The sequence below is a fragment of the Elephas maximus genome, chromosome 5 (assembly GCF_024166365.1).
Source record: "Elephas maximus indicus isolate mEleMax1 chromosome 5, mEleMax1 primary haplotype, whole genome shotgun sequence".
Taxonomy (NCBI): Eukaryota; Metazoa; Chordata; class Mammalia; order Proboscidea; family Elephantidae; genus Elephas; species Elephas maximus.
Window position 1 is genome coordinate 69,702,284 of NC_064823.1, and position 17,585 is coordinate 69,719,868.

General features: G+C 37.1%; 1 protein-coding gene across 13 annotated transcripts in view; it reads right to left on the reverse strand.

The window, feature by feature from the left end:
* Positions 1 to 17,585, reverse strand: part of ARHGAP24 (Rho GTPase activating protein 24) — a 703,232-nt gene that overhangs the window by 52,683 nt on the left and 632,964 nt on the right. For all 13 annotated transcript variants that reach the window (XM_049885808.1, XM_049885804.1, XM_049885803.1 and 10 more), the window contains one exon: positions 6,693 to 6,900. In XM_049885808.1, coding sequence (XP_049741765.1) covers positions 6,693 to 6,900 — 208 coding nt within the window. The remainder of the gene's footprint in view (positions 1 to 6,692; positions 6,901 to 17,585) is intronic.

Sequence of the window (17,585 nt, forward strand, 5' to 3'; positions counted from 1 at the left end):
TCTCTGAAATTATTTACATATTCACTGTTTCATTGTCTATCTGCTCACCACTCGCAATGTAAATTCCAGAAGAGAAAGGACTTTGTCTTTTTCACCTAGACAGTAGACATGGTAAACACTCCAAAATGACCCGTTGAATGAATAAGTGAGGTAGATTGTCTCCAATGGTGACTTTCAATAATGTCCCCCATCCCTGTACATGTATGCTGCTCCTTCCATCAAGAAGTGGAACTGACTGTCTATACCTTTAAATGTGGGCTAGCCCTGTGATTTGCTTTTGACCAATAATATTCAGTGGAAGTGACATTATACCAGTTCTGAGCTTAGGCCTTAAGATGCCTCTTAGCTTCCACTTTTGCTGTCTTTGAGTCCTGGACCATCCGTAAAGAATTAGAATAATCTGCTAAAGGGAGAAGCCCTGGAGGATATGAAACTGCAAAGAAATAGAGAGAGGCTTAGCCAGCCGACAGCAATTTTAGCCGTCCCAGCTGAGGCACAGACTTATGAATGAAGCTATTTTAGATCCTGCAGGTGTACTATATTGCTACAACCTACGCGTATGGAACAGAGACAGAGCATCTTTGCCAAGCACTGCCAAAATGCAGAATCATAATTGGCGGTTGTTGTTTTAGATCGAAAAATTCTTGGAGCATTCTGTTATGAAGAAATGAAACAGATATGGGTACCAGAAACTGCATGTCACTGTAACAAAAATCTAACATATATGATGTTGCTTTGGAACCACGCAGAGGTTAGATAGTTAGTGAGGAGACTATTAGTAACAGTTGGAAAAGTAGTGAGCAAATTGTGATTAGAGGCTGGATAAAGATAAATGCTTACTATGCAGTCATGAAAAAATTAATGAAACCATCAACTGCAGTAACTTGGAATACAGAAAACATTCCTGATAAGCTTGCAGGCCTGGATAAAGAGGTTTCCAACCTGAGTGCTGAAAGTACTAATTGTTTTTTTTTATTAGTATATGGTAAGGTATTACAGGAGCCCTGGTGGCACAGTGGTTAAGAGCTCGGCTGCTAACCAATAGTTTCGCAATTTGAGTCCACCAGCCACTCAATGGAAGTTCTACGGGGCAAGTTTACTCTGTCCTATAGGGTTGCTATCAGTTGGAATTAATATAATGACAATTTTTTTTTTTTTTTTGGTGCAGGGGGGTAAAGGCATTATGAGAGAGATGAGCTAAAGAGGGAACTGTTCACTTTTCAAGAATTTAGAGAAATTATAGTGGGCCTGGGTCAGTGTCTCCAGGTTGTAAAAGATTCTCAAAGTTAGAAATAGCCACAGAGTAAAGATAAAATCTAGCGTGCTGCCAGTAAAACATGTCCTAAAAGTAAAGACCAAATCATGGGTATGACTGTAAGACCCCCTGATAAGACCTCTAAAAGACTTAAGGTAGTAAGTCATATATCCTTTCAGTGATATGAAAGGACATAGAAGAATCTGAAGATGGTTACACAACACCCTGACTCACAGAAGGGGTATGGAAGGACCTGTCATAAAGAGATATATGAGTGTGACTCTGTCTCATCAGTTGGACTATAATTTGACACCCACAAGGTTTTTAAAGAAATTATACCATCTTGGAATATAAGGGGTAGTGAGTTCATACATAAAGAGGCTTTGAACCCCCGAATTTTTATGGGTAGGAAGTTGGCTGAGAAACCACTCGACCAGAAATTTGGGTCATTTCTTACAGAGAAGGAAAGAAGTCTCGTTGGTCAGCATCAAAAGTCCAGAGATCTAAACAAAGAATGGATAAGAGCTAAGAGTAGAGAATGACGCCCTAATCTAAGAACACTTCCTGTCCCCTGAGTAGGAGGCTGTGACAATACATATCCAGAAGATTTTCAGAGCTGCTATGGAGGAGAAACTGCTCTCAGTCTTTACAGATTAACTGGCAGCAGACCTGCTATAAATAACTAGAAAACTGGTCTAAATATATGATACACCAGTTTTGAGATATTGGACAGAAAAGAGCACAAAACTATGATCCTTGAACACATGAAAACAAATAAGATGAGTCCTATTATTATTCCAGCTTTTCACCTGAAGTTATTTACCAGGCTGGGATCAGAGACAGAAGCCCTAATTAGACCACAGCAGTCTCACTAGCTCAAGAAGTAGAAGTTGCAATTTGGGGAGGTTGATATACCTGGAATTTGTGGTGTAGGCTACTGGGATGGAGGGAGTTTTGCAAATAAAGATTTCTAGAAATTCACACATAGGTTCCCTTGAGTTTTTGGCTAAATACTAAACACCAAGATGAGCATGCAGAGGATGAACATCCATGGCTAAATAAAGAACAACTACCCGGGAAAGAACAACTACCAGGAAGTTCTAAGCTGAACAGCTGCAGAAGCTCACATAAGAATAAAAGACATCTGAGTTCTGACCAATCAGTATGGAGAGACCTTGTTGAATACCCAAGGCATTCAGTAAAGACGCCAGAAAAGCTTGCCTTAAAAATAAAATTTAGCCATCCCTGGGTTTTAAAGGAGAGGACATTCTACAGATAATCTAACAAAACTTGTAAGTGGAATTGGAGACAATTAAACTGACATACAACTAAATTAACTGCCTGCCTATAGAAAAATAAAGCTCTTCAAAGAAAGACAAAAAAAATCCAAACAATCAAGAATGTGACAGTTAAAATGGAAAATATTCAATCAAAAATTACTAAGTGCACAAAAAGGCAGGCAAATGCAATCCATAAAAAAAAAAAAAATCAGTTAGAGATTTTTAAATTAGATTTAAAAAAAAATTCAGCTACATATGGTGTACAAGAAACTCACTTTAAATATATACATCCACTCCTCAGTTATAGACAGACACGGTTAGGTTCCAAAGACTAGGTTGTTATGCAAAAATCAGCACTATGTGAAAATGGAGGATAAGAACATTAGATCACAAGATGGAGGATGATTACATTGTTACATAACTGCCAAATTACATCATTACATAACTGACAAATTATACTGTTACACAACTGCCAAACCACTGAGAATCATGGCTTAGGCAAGCTAACATATAACCATGACCATCCCAGCCAGCAGTTTTCTTGCCTCACACCTCAACATCTGTTACTGCCAGATGTACATTGTAAATGCACAAAATAGTCAGATAGTAGATATTTTACTATTGTTGTAAATGAGAAATGCTGGATAACAAGATAGTCAATAAAGTGAGGAGTAGGAATAGGTTAAAAATAAAAGGATAAAAACAATATACCATGGAAGTACTAGTCGTAAGAAAGCTCAAGTAGCTATCGGAAAATACAGAAGTCAGGACAACAAAAATTGTCAGGTGTTAAGTAACCAAAGACATTTCAAAATGATAACAGGACAATTCATCAAGAAAATACAGCAATCCTAAATGGGAATGAACATACAAACATTGCTTCAAAATATATAGTGCAAAATTAATAGAACCTAAAGGAAAAACAGCAAATCTAGAGTTTTATTTGGGGATTTCAATACCACTCTCTCAGTGTTTGATAACAGTAGAGGGGAAAACAGTAAGGATATAGAGAACTTGAGGAACTATCAGCCCACTTGATCTAATTAACATTTATAGAACACTACATTGAACAAATTATGGATAATATTTCAAAGAATGGAAATTCCAGAACACTTAATTGTGCTTATGTGGAACCTGTACATAGACCAAAAGGCAGTCTTTAGAACAGAACAAGGGGGTACTGAGTGGTTTAAAATCAGAAAAGGTGTGCTTCAGGGTTGTATCCTTTCACCATTCTTATTCAACCTGTATGTTGAGTAAATAATCCTAGAAGCTGGACTATATGAAGAAGACTGGGGCATCAGGATTGGAGGAAGACTCGATAACAACATGCGATATGCAGATGACACAACCTTGCTTGCTGAAAGAAAAGAAGACTTGAAACACTTACTGATGAAGTTCAAAGACTACAGCCTTCAGTATGGATTACACCTCAACATAAAGAAAACAAAAATCTTCACAACTGGACAAATAAGAAATATCACGATAAACGGGGAAAAGATTGAAGTTGTCAAGGATTTCATTTTACTTGGATCTATAATCAATGTCCATGGGAGCAGCAGTCCAGAAATCCAATAACGTATTGCATTGTGCAAATCTGTAGAAAAAAACTTTTTTCAAGTGTTAAAAAACAGAGATGTCACTTTGAGGACTAAGGTTGGCCTGATCCAAGTTGTGGTATTTTCAATTGCCTCATATGCATGTGGAAGCTGGACAATGAATAAGGAAAACTGAAGAATTGATGCATTTGAATTATGGTGTTGACAAAGTATATTGAATATATCATGTACTGACAGAAGAACGAACAAATTATCTTGGAAGAAGTAAAGCCAGAATGCTCCTTAGAAGTGAGGATGGTGAGACTTTGTCTCAGGTACTTTGGACATGTTATCAGGTGGCACGAGTCCCTGGAGAAGGACATCATGCGGTAAAGTAGAGGGTCAGCAAAAAAGAGGAAGGCCCTCAATGAGATGGATTAACACAGTGGCTGCAACAATGGGCTCAAACGTAGCAATGATATTGAGGATGGTGCAGGACTGGGCAGTATTTCGTTCTATTGCACCTGGGGTGGCTATGAGTCAGAACTGACTCAACGGCACCAAACAAAAACAACAAAACGTTGAACAATGGAATAATATACATTTTTTTCAAGTGCACATGGAACACTCATCAAAATAAGGCATAAAGCAAGAATCATACAATTTATAAAGACTGAAGTAATACAGAGTCCTCTGATGCCAATGGGATTAAACCAAAAATCAGTAATAAAAATAAATCCGGAAAATTTTCAAATGTTTGTAAATTAAACAAAACACTTTTAAATAGCCTACAGTTTCAAAAACCACAAGGGAATTAGAAAATATGTTTTATTTAAAGATAATAAACACAACATATCAAAGTATGAGACATCTAGATAAAGAAGTGCAGAGGGAATTTTATTGTTTTAAATACTAATATTAGAAAAGGATAAGTAGTTTTAAAATTAATGATTTAAGCTTCTGCCTAACAAAGTTGAAAAGTGAAAAGAATATTAAAGCCAGAGTAAGTACCGTAATTTTATGCAAATAATGCACGCCTTCTACGTTTGTTTGCCAACTATGCCCTTACCATGCAAGGTATTTTTGTCAGCGCTGCTATGCCAGTTCTTTTTTATATGTTGCTCAGTGATACCGCGTTTTCAAGTGTCTTCTCATCTATTTGTTCTATAGATCTGTGTCTACCCATGTGCTAATTATATACTGCCAAAGAAAAAAGAGGAACCCTGGTGGGGCAGTGGTTAAGAGCTCAGGCTGCTAACCAAAAGGCCGGCAGTTGGAATCCACCAGCTGCTCCTTGGAAACCCTATGGTGCAGTTCCACTCTGCCCTACAGGGTTATTATGAGTCAGAATTGACTCAACGGCACACAACAACAACAACAAAGAGTAAAAATACCTAGTAGGCAATTTCCAAATATTGAGACTCTCAAAATATTCTTATCCACAAAGTTCATTACTGAGAATCTCTCTTAAGGAAATAATCCAAAAGTAAAACACATTTATGTGAATATATATCCACTATAACTTTGTTTACCATACTGAAAGAAGTCACAATATAAATGTACAATGATGTTGCAATGGTTATGAATATTACATTTTTGCAGTGAAATACTAGTTATATGCTAAAAATGATGTTTACTGAGGTTGCTAATGATAAGGACTAGTCTTAGTAAAATGTTAAATTAAAATATACTGGAATAAAACAGACCATTTTAACTAAAAATATAGAAAAATCTCTGCTATACAATATTAATAGCATTAAGATAAAAGATTATTTTTCAACTAAATTAAAACATGCCATGAAAAGGAGGTACTTCACAATATATTAACACTGATTAACTCTTCACTAAAATAATTAAGGATGCTTTTTATTTTCTTCTCTGCAATTCCATAATTTTCTGAATTTCACTCTGCTATATTTTTCTCCTTGCTTCCTTGTAAATATATTCTAGATTAAGATGGAGCTATATATTTGAAAGGAAACCCTGGTGGGGCAGTGGTTAAGAGCTGTGGGTGCTAACCAAAAGGTTAGCAGTTCAAATCTACCAGGTGCTCCTTGGAAACCATATACGGCAGTTCTACTCTGTCCTATAGAGTTGCTACGAGTCAGAATTGACTCAATAGCAATGTTTTTTTTTGTTTGTTTTTATATATCTGAAAAATATAATGATTTTTGTTTTTTATTACTTCTATTGATTTTATTTTTTTACAGTTATTTTAATTACAATGCTAATGTCTCAGTATTCACTTATCAACACTTTTATATTGACATATATCTTTTAGCTGAAAGAATTCAAAAAGAATATAGCACAAGAACAGACTCCTACTTTAAAAGTCCATTTTCTGTGTTGCAAAAGTATAATATGGCTTTTATTTGGATCCAAAAAAAAAAAAAAAAGAAACAGATGATGATGTTTTAAGACAAAAAGAGTTTGGAAGAGAAAGGCATCTAAAGTGCCAAATTTTTTACTTTATAATGTAATAAAAACAATCTATCCTTGTCTGGCCAAATAATCCAGATTCTAAACAGATACACCATCAGTTAAGATTATGCCATCTCGGCTCAACGCATCTGTTTGAATTTCTCCAAGAAGGATGGTTGATAAAATTTTGAGATCTACCTGTCAAATGACGGCTTTTCTCCACAGTCAAAGGCATCCTGGAGCTCCTTAACGAGGTTAGCCTGGCCTGGCAGCCGAAAGAGACCTTCTTCTTTCAGCCCTCTTTGCCGGATAAAGTCCACACACTGCTCCACCAACATGGGAGCCAGGCGGTTCCCATATCTCTTCTCGTAACGGACAGTGTCTTCCAGTTTCTGTCCAAAAATACCTGGAAAATATAAAGGATGCCAGTGAGTTTAAGTAACCCACCTCTACTCACTTTGTTGCTTTCTTTTTAAAGTCAATATTAAAAAAAAAAAAAGAAAAATGCTAGGGAGGTATTTACCAATTTGGTATCTCACATTATTACAGATTCATTATATTTAATTCTTCAAATTAAAAGCGTATACCTTACCCTGTCCCTTTCCCTTGCAGTCTATGTTTAGCCCAAAACCTAAATAAAAATACTAACTTTGAGGTATCCATTTTGAAATAAGAATCACTGCAACAAATGCAATTTTAATTTGGGGTTTTTATTCCCCCCACCCCATTTCTGGGAAACAAAGTACATTCAGAAGTTTAAAAGCAGAAATATTCTGAAGGCAAGAGTCAAATTCTACTTCTGTTAGTTTTATTTTTATATTCCATTTTCATTTAGTTGTAGTACTGCTCATTTCTCCTTTCACCTTTTCTTGTTTTTAATCAAGTAATGATATCGGACTATAATTAAGGTGAGAAAGCCAGGAAAACAAACTCTGAATTTTCTTCAATATAAAATGCTTAGACAGTGTTTGCTCTTTAAAAGCCTATACTATTAATGTACTTGCAAGGAAAAACTTTAAATTACGAAGCAACACATACTGAAAATGGGTGGGGCGTAGTGGTCTGCCCTGGCAGGGAGGTGTATTTTATCACCTACATTGTCTAGAATTTCTGTCATATGGTGATTGTCAAAAGTAGGCTAACCTTTAGTCAGTTTTCTTAATGATCTTAAAGTATCTACAAGCAGTGTACTCCTTAGGGCATGTGCCTAGGACTGAGCACCCCCACTGTCCCGCCCTTGGTACCCCACTGATTACAAGACCAGTTTACAATTATCTTTGAGTCGACTTGGACTCATAGCAACCCCACGTGTGTCAGAGTAGAACTGTACTCCACAGGATTTTCAATGGCTGAATTTTCGGAAATAGATCTATCGCCTTACTTCCGAGGTGCCTCTGAATAAACCTGCCTCCAACTTTTCCATAGCAACTCAGAACACTAAGCATTTGCATCATGTAGGGACTCCAACTACAAAACAATGCCTCTAAATGCAGCAAGGCAAAACTAGCTAACCTATAAAAAAAAAAAAAAAACCTATAAGAAAAGGAAAAATAAAAGCCAGAGTAAATGTGCCCCAATGGCCCCAGGTGAGGTGAATGTTGCAAAAACCGTTTGAATAGTCCAGTGAGTTTCACAAAGGGGAAGAAATTCAAATGTTGCAAGTTGAAATTACAAAGAGTCCAGAATGTTTGGGGAATTATTTGCAAACCATTGGGTAAGGATTTCACAGCCACAACAGATGCTTGATCTCCCTATCTGTAAAATTATTTATTTATGGATTCAGCAATTCAAAACTATCACATTCCACATTGAGCACAAGCAACAAACACTTGCTACCAGGGAGAATATTCTTAGCCCAGGTAAATAACAACATGAAAACTATTCTAAATCTGGGATCAAGTCTATCCCTAATTCACGTTTTCCTTTTAGGAAAGAGGCTATTGACGTGCCTAATATTGACATTCAAGTACATATAAAGAGGAATTAGAGAGTGACATTTTCCAAAGGCAACAACGATTAAAGCAGATTATAGGCCTATTTGTTTTAGCTTGTAAACTTTGGCACAAGCAGTCCTTTGATAACGGTGCGTTACACTTTGTTCAGTAACTTAAACAGATATTTACAACCCTATTTTCTCTTGGCATCTCTGATTTAGAGACAGGAAAATGAAATAGTTCTCCCACTTCCTTTACAGTCAGGGATGGCCCTGTAGCATTGTACTGGCCAAGGAGTCTTCTGGAGCCTCTAGGAAGGTTTATTTTTCTTGATGAAAGGGAAAACACAGCTGGAATTGCCAATCACTGCTTTTTCCTGTATTGAACTTGTAGTTCCGCACCAGGGACAGGCTAAAAGATTCACAGAGGTGCTAGGGCTGAAATCATTGAACCACTGACCCAATACTGGCAGCAACTTCCCTCAATTTTTTTTTTTTTTAATGTGAGAAACGTAAGTTTTTATTTGGTTAAGCCACTGTTCACTAGGTTTTCTGTTACTTGCAGCCATACATAATTCTAACCCATTCGATGGTGATAATGATACTGAAGATATCCTAGCATTTTAACAACAAGGCTTGAAAACTAGTTACGCATAGAGAATATTAACTCTTTTTCTGTGGAGTTCTTTAAAAACAAATGTGATACTCATCTGTCTGGAATGTTCCAATTCAACTTCCACGTACACTATAAATGAGAACCAAACTTCCAACATTTGGTTTTATGCAATAATAAGAAACAGCCAAGCATTCTTTTCCTAAACCTCTCAGAATTTCTTTTTCGCTGACAACTCAGGGAAGTGATATAGGAATGGGTAGGTTTTTTTTTAGGTAAGTACTCTGGTGTCCCTTTTTTTTTTTTTTTCGCTCTTGTACATCCAGGCTTACATTTATGATAAGAATTTACTTAGGAGGTGTAAAAGGAAACAAAAAGTCAAAATTTTAACATCCTCCCATTTCTTGAGTAGCTATTATGTACTAAACCCTTTCCATATATTTTCTCATCAAAAAAAAAAAAATTTTTTTTTTTTTTTATATATAACTAATATTGCTAGCTATTTTTTATTGTTAACTATTGTGGTAGCTATTGTTCTCCCTATCTTATATATGAGAAAATCAAGGCGCAGAAAGGTTAAACAAACTGTCAAAGGTTACACAGCACCAAGACCACATCCAGGTTGATTAGGCTTTAAAACCTACGCTCATTCCTGCACACAAGCTTTATTCCTCTATATTTAATCACAGTTATCAGGAGTCCTCATTTTCTTATAATTTAAAATTTAGCAATTTTAAAAATAAAGTAAAATAGCATATGTTTTCTGGGCTTTAAAGAATGATAATAGCCAACTTGTACTTATGTGCGTGAGGCATGGATACAAGCAATTTTCAGGCATTTATCTCACTTAAGACTCATAGCACCATATGAGGTAGGCATCACCATCATTCGCATTTTACCAACGACGGGAATGAAACACAGAAAAGCTAAGTTACTTGCATAAGGTCACGTAGCTAATAAATAGTGGAGTGAGGACTTGTTCAAGACTGTTTGATGTCAGAGCCATTCTGTATCCATCACAGACTACTGTGTAGCACGCGTTAGAGTTGAAAATTGAGCTAGAGGTTGAAAGCTGCCACTTACTAGCTTTCTGACCTCAATTCCTGTCACCACACTCGGAGGCGCAATTTATGCTGTGAAAATGTAAATTTGTGGAAAGGAAAAGGAAGAAATTCTGGAGCTTCAGTAAGCATGTAGCCCAAGGAAATGACTTCCTTTATATAAAGAAGAATGCCTTTTTTAGCAATGGTAACAGATAAGAATGTTAAAGCACCTAGACAATATTCACGTATCTTTAGAAATTTCTCTGGGCATAAATGATAGCTTTCTGCTTTAGCACTGATCTTGCAAAGAATCAGTGAAAGAGTACACTGGATGTATACTTCCCATACCCATCAAGTCAATTCTGACCATAGCGATGTTGGTGGTGCAGTGGTTACACACTCAGCTGCTATTCAGAAGGTCATCGGTTGGATTCTACCAGCTACTCCAAGGGAAAAAGATGTGGCAGTCTACTTTCATAAAGATTACAGCTTTGGAAACCCTATGAGGCAGTTCCACTCCGTCCTGTAGGTTCACTGTGAGTTGGAATCGCCTCAACAGTAATGGGTATGCTTCCCACTCCATAGCATTGGAAATAGGGTGTTGGGATAATGTTTCTGACTTACAGTAGTAGGTGTGAGTTAACCTCCTGCACCATAATGTTCTTTGTGAGGAACGTTACTGAAGGGTGAAACAAATTATAGGAATAAAAAAGCTGCTTTATTTAGAATTCTCCTTTAGAATTCTCCCCGAGGGAGCAGTGAAACTTCAATTTTGAAATGTAACAAGAAAGCATAAAGGTCACGTGCTATCCCCTGATAGCTGCATGAGGAAAGGGCAAGTTGATTAGTAAATCATTAACAAGAATACTCCTTGTGGTGTGGCTCATACGAACACTCCCAGCCATGTCCATTTATTTTCCTAGTGAGGTTTCATTCTCCCTGACAAAATCGTTCCCAGGATTTCTGGGTGATGATGGTATGTCATGCTTGCTTCCCTTGAAGTACACTGATGGTGCCGTAATGCATCATCCAGGACAAGCCTTTTCATTGGACTGAGACAGTAAATCACACAGGCGAATTTATTATACCTGTGGGAGGCTGTTTCAACTGGACAAAGAGAGAAATCTAAAATCCTTCAGGGTTTGTGGGGTACCTCCTTTAAATGTGATATACACACACAAGAGTTTACAGCAGCCTGTAAAGTTAGTATCGTGGCCAGATAAATATGGGCAAATTCCATCTATCCTAAAACAGGAATAAACAAGCAAATACAAAGCCAAAACTTCTTTGACCCTCAGGACCCTGTGACTACTTATCTAATCCTTTTGCTCCTTGATTCCCAGTTAAGTGTAACTCTGCCTACATTTTATCTCTTTTCATCCTAAGGCACTTTGGCCCCTGACCCCATCACTCCATTAAAAGGGCTTTTTCTATACTAACCAACAACTTCATAATTGCCAAATCATTGATGGCCAAATTTATTATTCTATTATAGTACTTTATGCCTCACCTCTTTAAAACTATCAATCTCACTCTTACTGACACTTCCCACATGCTATGTGATTCTGGCCTCTCAAGATCTTTTTCTCAGTCTCTTTCTTGACCATGCTACCCAAATCCTTCTCATAATTTTGGATAGTCCTCTAGGTTCTATCCTCAACTTTACTTTCACCTTCCTTGATACAATTACACTGATGGATCCCATCTAATCTCACTGTATATCAATTACTTCCAGATTTGTATCTCAATCTGGACTATTCTTATGATCCCTAGCATTGGATTTCTAAGTATCTGTTAGACATTTTGGTGACATCATGTGTATCAGAGTAGAACTGCACTCCACAGGGTTTTTAATGGCTGATTCTTCATAAGTAGATTGCCTGGCTTTTCTTCCAAGGTGCCTCCGGATGGACTTGAACCACCAACCTTTCAGTTAGCAGCTGAATGCGTTAATTGTTCATACAACCCAAAGACCAAGGACACCATGTTTATTTATTTATTTTATTAGACCTCTTAACATGGCGACTGGTTTTATTTCATTTTATTTTTATTATACCTCTTAACGGGGACGTCACAAAGCTTTTTCAAAGTCAATTTCTAAAACTAGGTCACTTTTTCTTCAAAAAACTGTTCTACTTCCTGTAATCTTGACTTTTCAGTTATCCGCCCAAATCATTTAAGCACCAACTGAGAGTCAACATAAAATCTTCTTTCCATCACTCCCCTTCTTTAATCACCATTTCAGCCATCTCCAAACTCATTGCCATTGTATTAGGTTGCTGTTGTTGTTAGGTGCCATCGAGTCTGTTCTGACTCTTAGTGACTCTACGTACAACAGAACAAAACACTGTCTGTCTGGTTCTGCACAGTCTTCACAACCATTATTATGGTTGAACCCACTGCTGCAGCCACTGTGTCAATCTATCTCACTGAAGATCTTCCTCTTTTATGCTGACCCTCTACTGGACCAAGCTTGATGTCCTTCTCCAGGGACTGATTATTCCTGGTAACATGGCCAAAGCATGTGAGATGCAGTCTCATCATCCTTGCTTCTAAGGAGCATTCTGGCTGTACTTCTTCCATGACAGATTTGTTTGTTCTTTTGGCAGTCCATGGTATATTCAATATTCTTTGCCAACACCATAATTCAAAGGTGTCAATTCTTCTTTGGTCTTCCTTATTTATTGTCCAGCTTCCACATGCGTATGAGGTAATTGAAAACACCATGGGTTGGTGAACCTTAGTCTTCAAGGCGACATCTTTGCTTTTTAACACTTTGAAGAGGTCTTTTGCAGCAGATTTGCCCAATGCAATGCTTCGTTTGATTTCTTAACTGCTGCTTCCATGGGTGTTAATTGTGGATCTAAGTAAAATGAAATCTTTGACAACTTCAATCTTTTCTTTGTTTATTATGATGTTCTTATTGGTCCAGTCATGAGGATTTGTTTTCTTCATGTTGAGGTGTAATCCATACTGAAGTCTGTGGTCTTTGATCTTCATCAGTAAGGGCTTCAAGTCCTCTTCACTTTCAGCAAGCAAGGTTGTGTCCATGATGTAGGTTGGTAATGAGTCTTCCTCCAATCCTGATGCCCCGTTCTTCTTCAAATACTCCAGATTCTTGGATTATTTGCTTAGCATACAGTTTGGATAAGTATGGTGAAAGGATACAACCCTGATACAAATCTTTTCTGACTTTAAACCACACAGTATTCCCTTGATCTGTTTGAATGGTTGCCTCTCGGTCTATATACAGGTTCCTCATGAGTGCAATTAAGTATTCTGAAATTCACATTCTTCCAAATGTTATCCATAATTTGTTCTGATTCACACAGCAGAATGCCTTTGCATAGTCAATAAAACACACGTAAACATCTTTCTGGAATTCTCTGGGTTCAGCCAGGATCCATCTGACATTAGCAATGATATCCCTCATTCCAGGTCCTCCTCTGAATCCGGCGTGAATTTCTGGCAGTTCCCTGTCCATGTACTGCTGCAGCCACTTTTGAATGATCTTCAGCAAAATTTTACTTGCATGTGATATTAATGATATCATTCAATAATTTCTGCATTTGTTTGGATCACCTTTCTTAGGAATAGGCATAAATATGGATCTCTTTCAGTTGGTTAGGTAGGTAGCTGTCTTCCAAATTTCTTGGCATGGACAAGCGAGCTCTTCCAGCATTGCATACCTTTGTTGAAACATCTCAGTTAGTGTTCCGTCAATTCCTGGAGCCTTGTTTCTCGATAATGCCTTCAGTGCAGTTTGGACTCCTTTCTTCAGTACCATCGGCTCATGATCATAGGCTACTTCCTAAAATGGCTGAACATTGAACAATTCTTTTTACAGTGACTTGTGTATTCCTTCCATGTTCTTTTTCCTGTGTCCTTTAATATTTAATATTTTCTCTGTAGAATCCTTCACTATTACAACTGGAGGCTTGAATTTTTTCTTCAGTTCTTTCAGCTTGAGAAATGCCAAGCATGTTCTTCCCTTTTGGTTTTCTGATTTCAGGTCTTTGCACATGTCATTATAATAGTTTGTCCCCTCTGGCTGCCCTTTGAGATCTTCTGTTCAACTCTTTTACTTCATCATTTCTTCCATCAGCTTTAACTACTTGAAGTTCAAGAGCAAGTTTCAGGGTCTCTTTTGTCATCTACTCTGGTCTTTTCTTTCTTTCTTGTCTTTTTAATGACCTCTTGCCTTCTTCATGTATGATGTCCCTGATGTCATTCCACAACTGGTCTTCGGTTAGTGTTCAATGAGTCAAATCTATTCTTCAGATGATCTCTAAATCCAGATGGAATACACTGAAGGTCATACTTTGGCTCTCGTGGACTTGTTCTAATTTTCTTCAGCTTTATCTTGAATGTGCACATAAGCAATTGGTGGTCTGTTTTGCAGTTGATCCCTGGCCTTGTTATGACTGATAACATTGAGCCTTCCTATCATCTCTTTCCACAGATGTAGTCAATTTGATTCCAGTGTATCTTGTCCGGTGAGGTCCATATATACAGTCACCGTTTATGTTGTTGAGAACAGGCGTTCGCAGTGAAGAAGTTGCTGGTTTTGCAAAATTCTATCATGTGATCTCTGGGATCATTTCCATTACCATATTTTCCAACTACTTATCCTCCTTCACCCCCAACTTTTGCATTCCAGTCACCAGTATTTATCAATTCATCTTGATTGCACATTTGATCAATTTCAGACTGCAGAAGTTGGTAAAAATCTTCAATTTCTTCATTTTTGGCCTTAGTGGTTGGTGCATACATTTGAAAAATAGTATTAACTGGTCTTCTTTGTAGGTATATGGATATTATTCTATCACTGACAGTGTTGTACTTCAGGATAGATCATGAAATGTTCTTTTTGACAATGAACTCAATGCCATTCCTCTTCAAGTTGTCACTCCCGACATAGTAGACCACATGATTGTCCAATTCAAAATGACCTGTATGAGTCCGTTTCAGCTCACTAATGCCTAGGATATCCATCTTTATGTAGTCCATTTTATTTTTGATGACTTTCAAATTTCCTAGATTCATACTTTGTATATTCCACATTCTGATTATTAGTGGATATTTATAGCTGTTTCTTCTAAATTTGAGTAATGCCATATCAGCAAATGAAGGTCCTGAAAGCTTGACTGCATCCATGTCATTAAGGTCAACTCTACTTTGAAGAGGCAGCTCTTCCCCAGTCGTCTTTTGAGCGCCTTCCACCCTGAGGGGGTCATCTTCTGGCACTGTATCAGACAATGTTCCACTTCTATTCATAAAGTTTTTACTGGCTAATTCTTTTCAGAAGCAGATGGTGAGGTCCTTCTTCTTAGTCTGTGTTAGTCTGGAAGCTCAGCTGAAACCTGTCCGCCATGGGTGACCCTGTTGGTATTTGAATACCAGTGGCATAGCTTCCAGCATCATGGCAACATGCAAATCCCCACAGTATGACAAACTGGCAGATACATGGGGGTTATATTAGGTTATATTAACTTTACATTAGGTTAGATTCTCAATATTTCTTCCACGGATATTTTTAAGGGCAGAGTGCCAATCCACACAAGTGCTACTTTAGTGATCTTCATAATATTTAATGTCTATTTAGTACAAATTAAATACATTCAATATTTAAATCAAACCATGCTGCTCATCTGATTCACATCTTCTAAGAGTACCCACTTGCCAAACTCTTTTTCATGACTGCAATCCTCCACAATCTGATCTCTGCCTATTCATTCACCATTCAATCAATAAATGTTTAGGCAGTGCCCATTATGTGCGACAGCACTGGCCCCTTCCTCACAAACACAAAGCTTTCTAAATATACTTTTTTGTATTTATAACTATTTGTTATTTCCTAAATTAGCATTCTTTATCATGTCTTCATGCCTCCTTCTGAAAGATCCTACCTTCATGAGTCAGCCTGGGAAACCTTATCCTAAAAGATACAACTCACATCTCTTACGTTAAGTCTTTACTGACATCCTGGCCCCTACCCTACCCTACTCAGAGCTTGATAAGTTCTTATTTGAATCCTTAACACAATGCTTTATAAGTATTTATTTAGATCCCTATCTTTACTGGACTATTGCCCTACTAGTCAAAGAAAGAATTGCGCTTTTACAATTAATATAATAAAAAAATCTATATACAACTATATATTTAAATATATATTTATATTATGTATAAGATATGTACAATCATATACATATATATGTATCAGAATCAACTCTCTGGCAACGGGTTTGGTTTTGGTTTTATATGCAGATAGATTGTTAGATATATATAGATATATAAAGGAGCCCTGTTTGACACAATAGTTAAACTCTGGGCTGCTAACTGAAAAGTCAATAGTTGGGACCCATCACAGGATCCATAGGAGAAAACACCTGGCAATCTGCTCCTATAAAGGTTGCAGCCTAAGAAATCCTGTGGGGCAGTTCTACTCTGTCATATAGGATTGTTATGTGAGTCAAAATCGACTCGACGGCACATAACACATGTATATATGTGTGTGTGTGTATGTGTATACACACATATACTATATAGATACATAAGCTTCAGAGAGGTTTGGGTAAATTTTCTGAGGTATCACAGACATAGAGGAGAACCGGGATTGGTCCCAAGTCTGAAGGACTCCAAGGCTCATACTCTATTCTACTATATCTAAAACTTTACTTACATTCTTGGAACCTACTACCAAAATGGGTAAGCAATGAGTGCTTCACAAACATGTGTGGAAAAAATGTATTTCTAAAAACCAAATAAGGACACAGGATCAAGATGTTAGGAGACTGTTTGAGGACACACATCTAGAAAGTACAAAGCTAGGATACATCAACACAGAACCATATGATTTTAAAAGTCTTGCTTTTTCCACTGTCCTGTTAATTCAGTTGAGAAATATTTTTCATAGGTATGCTGACCACTCTCTCAGGGAGAAAATGCCTTTTCTTCCAAGGACGAAACATGGTTTTGTGTGGTTCAGGTTGATTAACACCTTTCCAGATGAGCTCACAGTCACTCTTGTTCATGTGCTCCTAGCACTTCATACATAATTTTGTTTAGTTCTTATTACTGAGTAAGTTAATATTTTTCTTCTTGCCCAAAGAGTCTGTGAGCTTGTAGATTCAAAGCAACCTGTTTTGTTTCCCTTCTCATCCCCAGCACCACTTGGTAGATGCAGCCAACATTGATATGTGAATTAATGATCTGTTCATTTATAGCACAGCTTAAAACTGTATGGATTTAAATAGCAGTATTCTGTTGGATAAATTTTCCTGAAATGTAATTTTAGCTTGCACAGTATGGAATAGAACTTAAATATATTGTTATGGAATAATACTTAAATGTTGGTCTTAGCCACCAACATTATGAAAGCATTTTACTTTGATTCATTATTGCCTTTGGACTAGCAGAAAAAGTAACACGGTACGTCATCAGTTTGCAATTAACCTAAATCTTTCATTAAATAGACCTGTGGCCATTCTTCACTTTGTGAA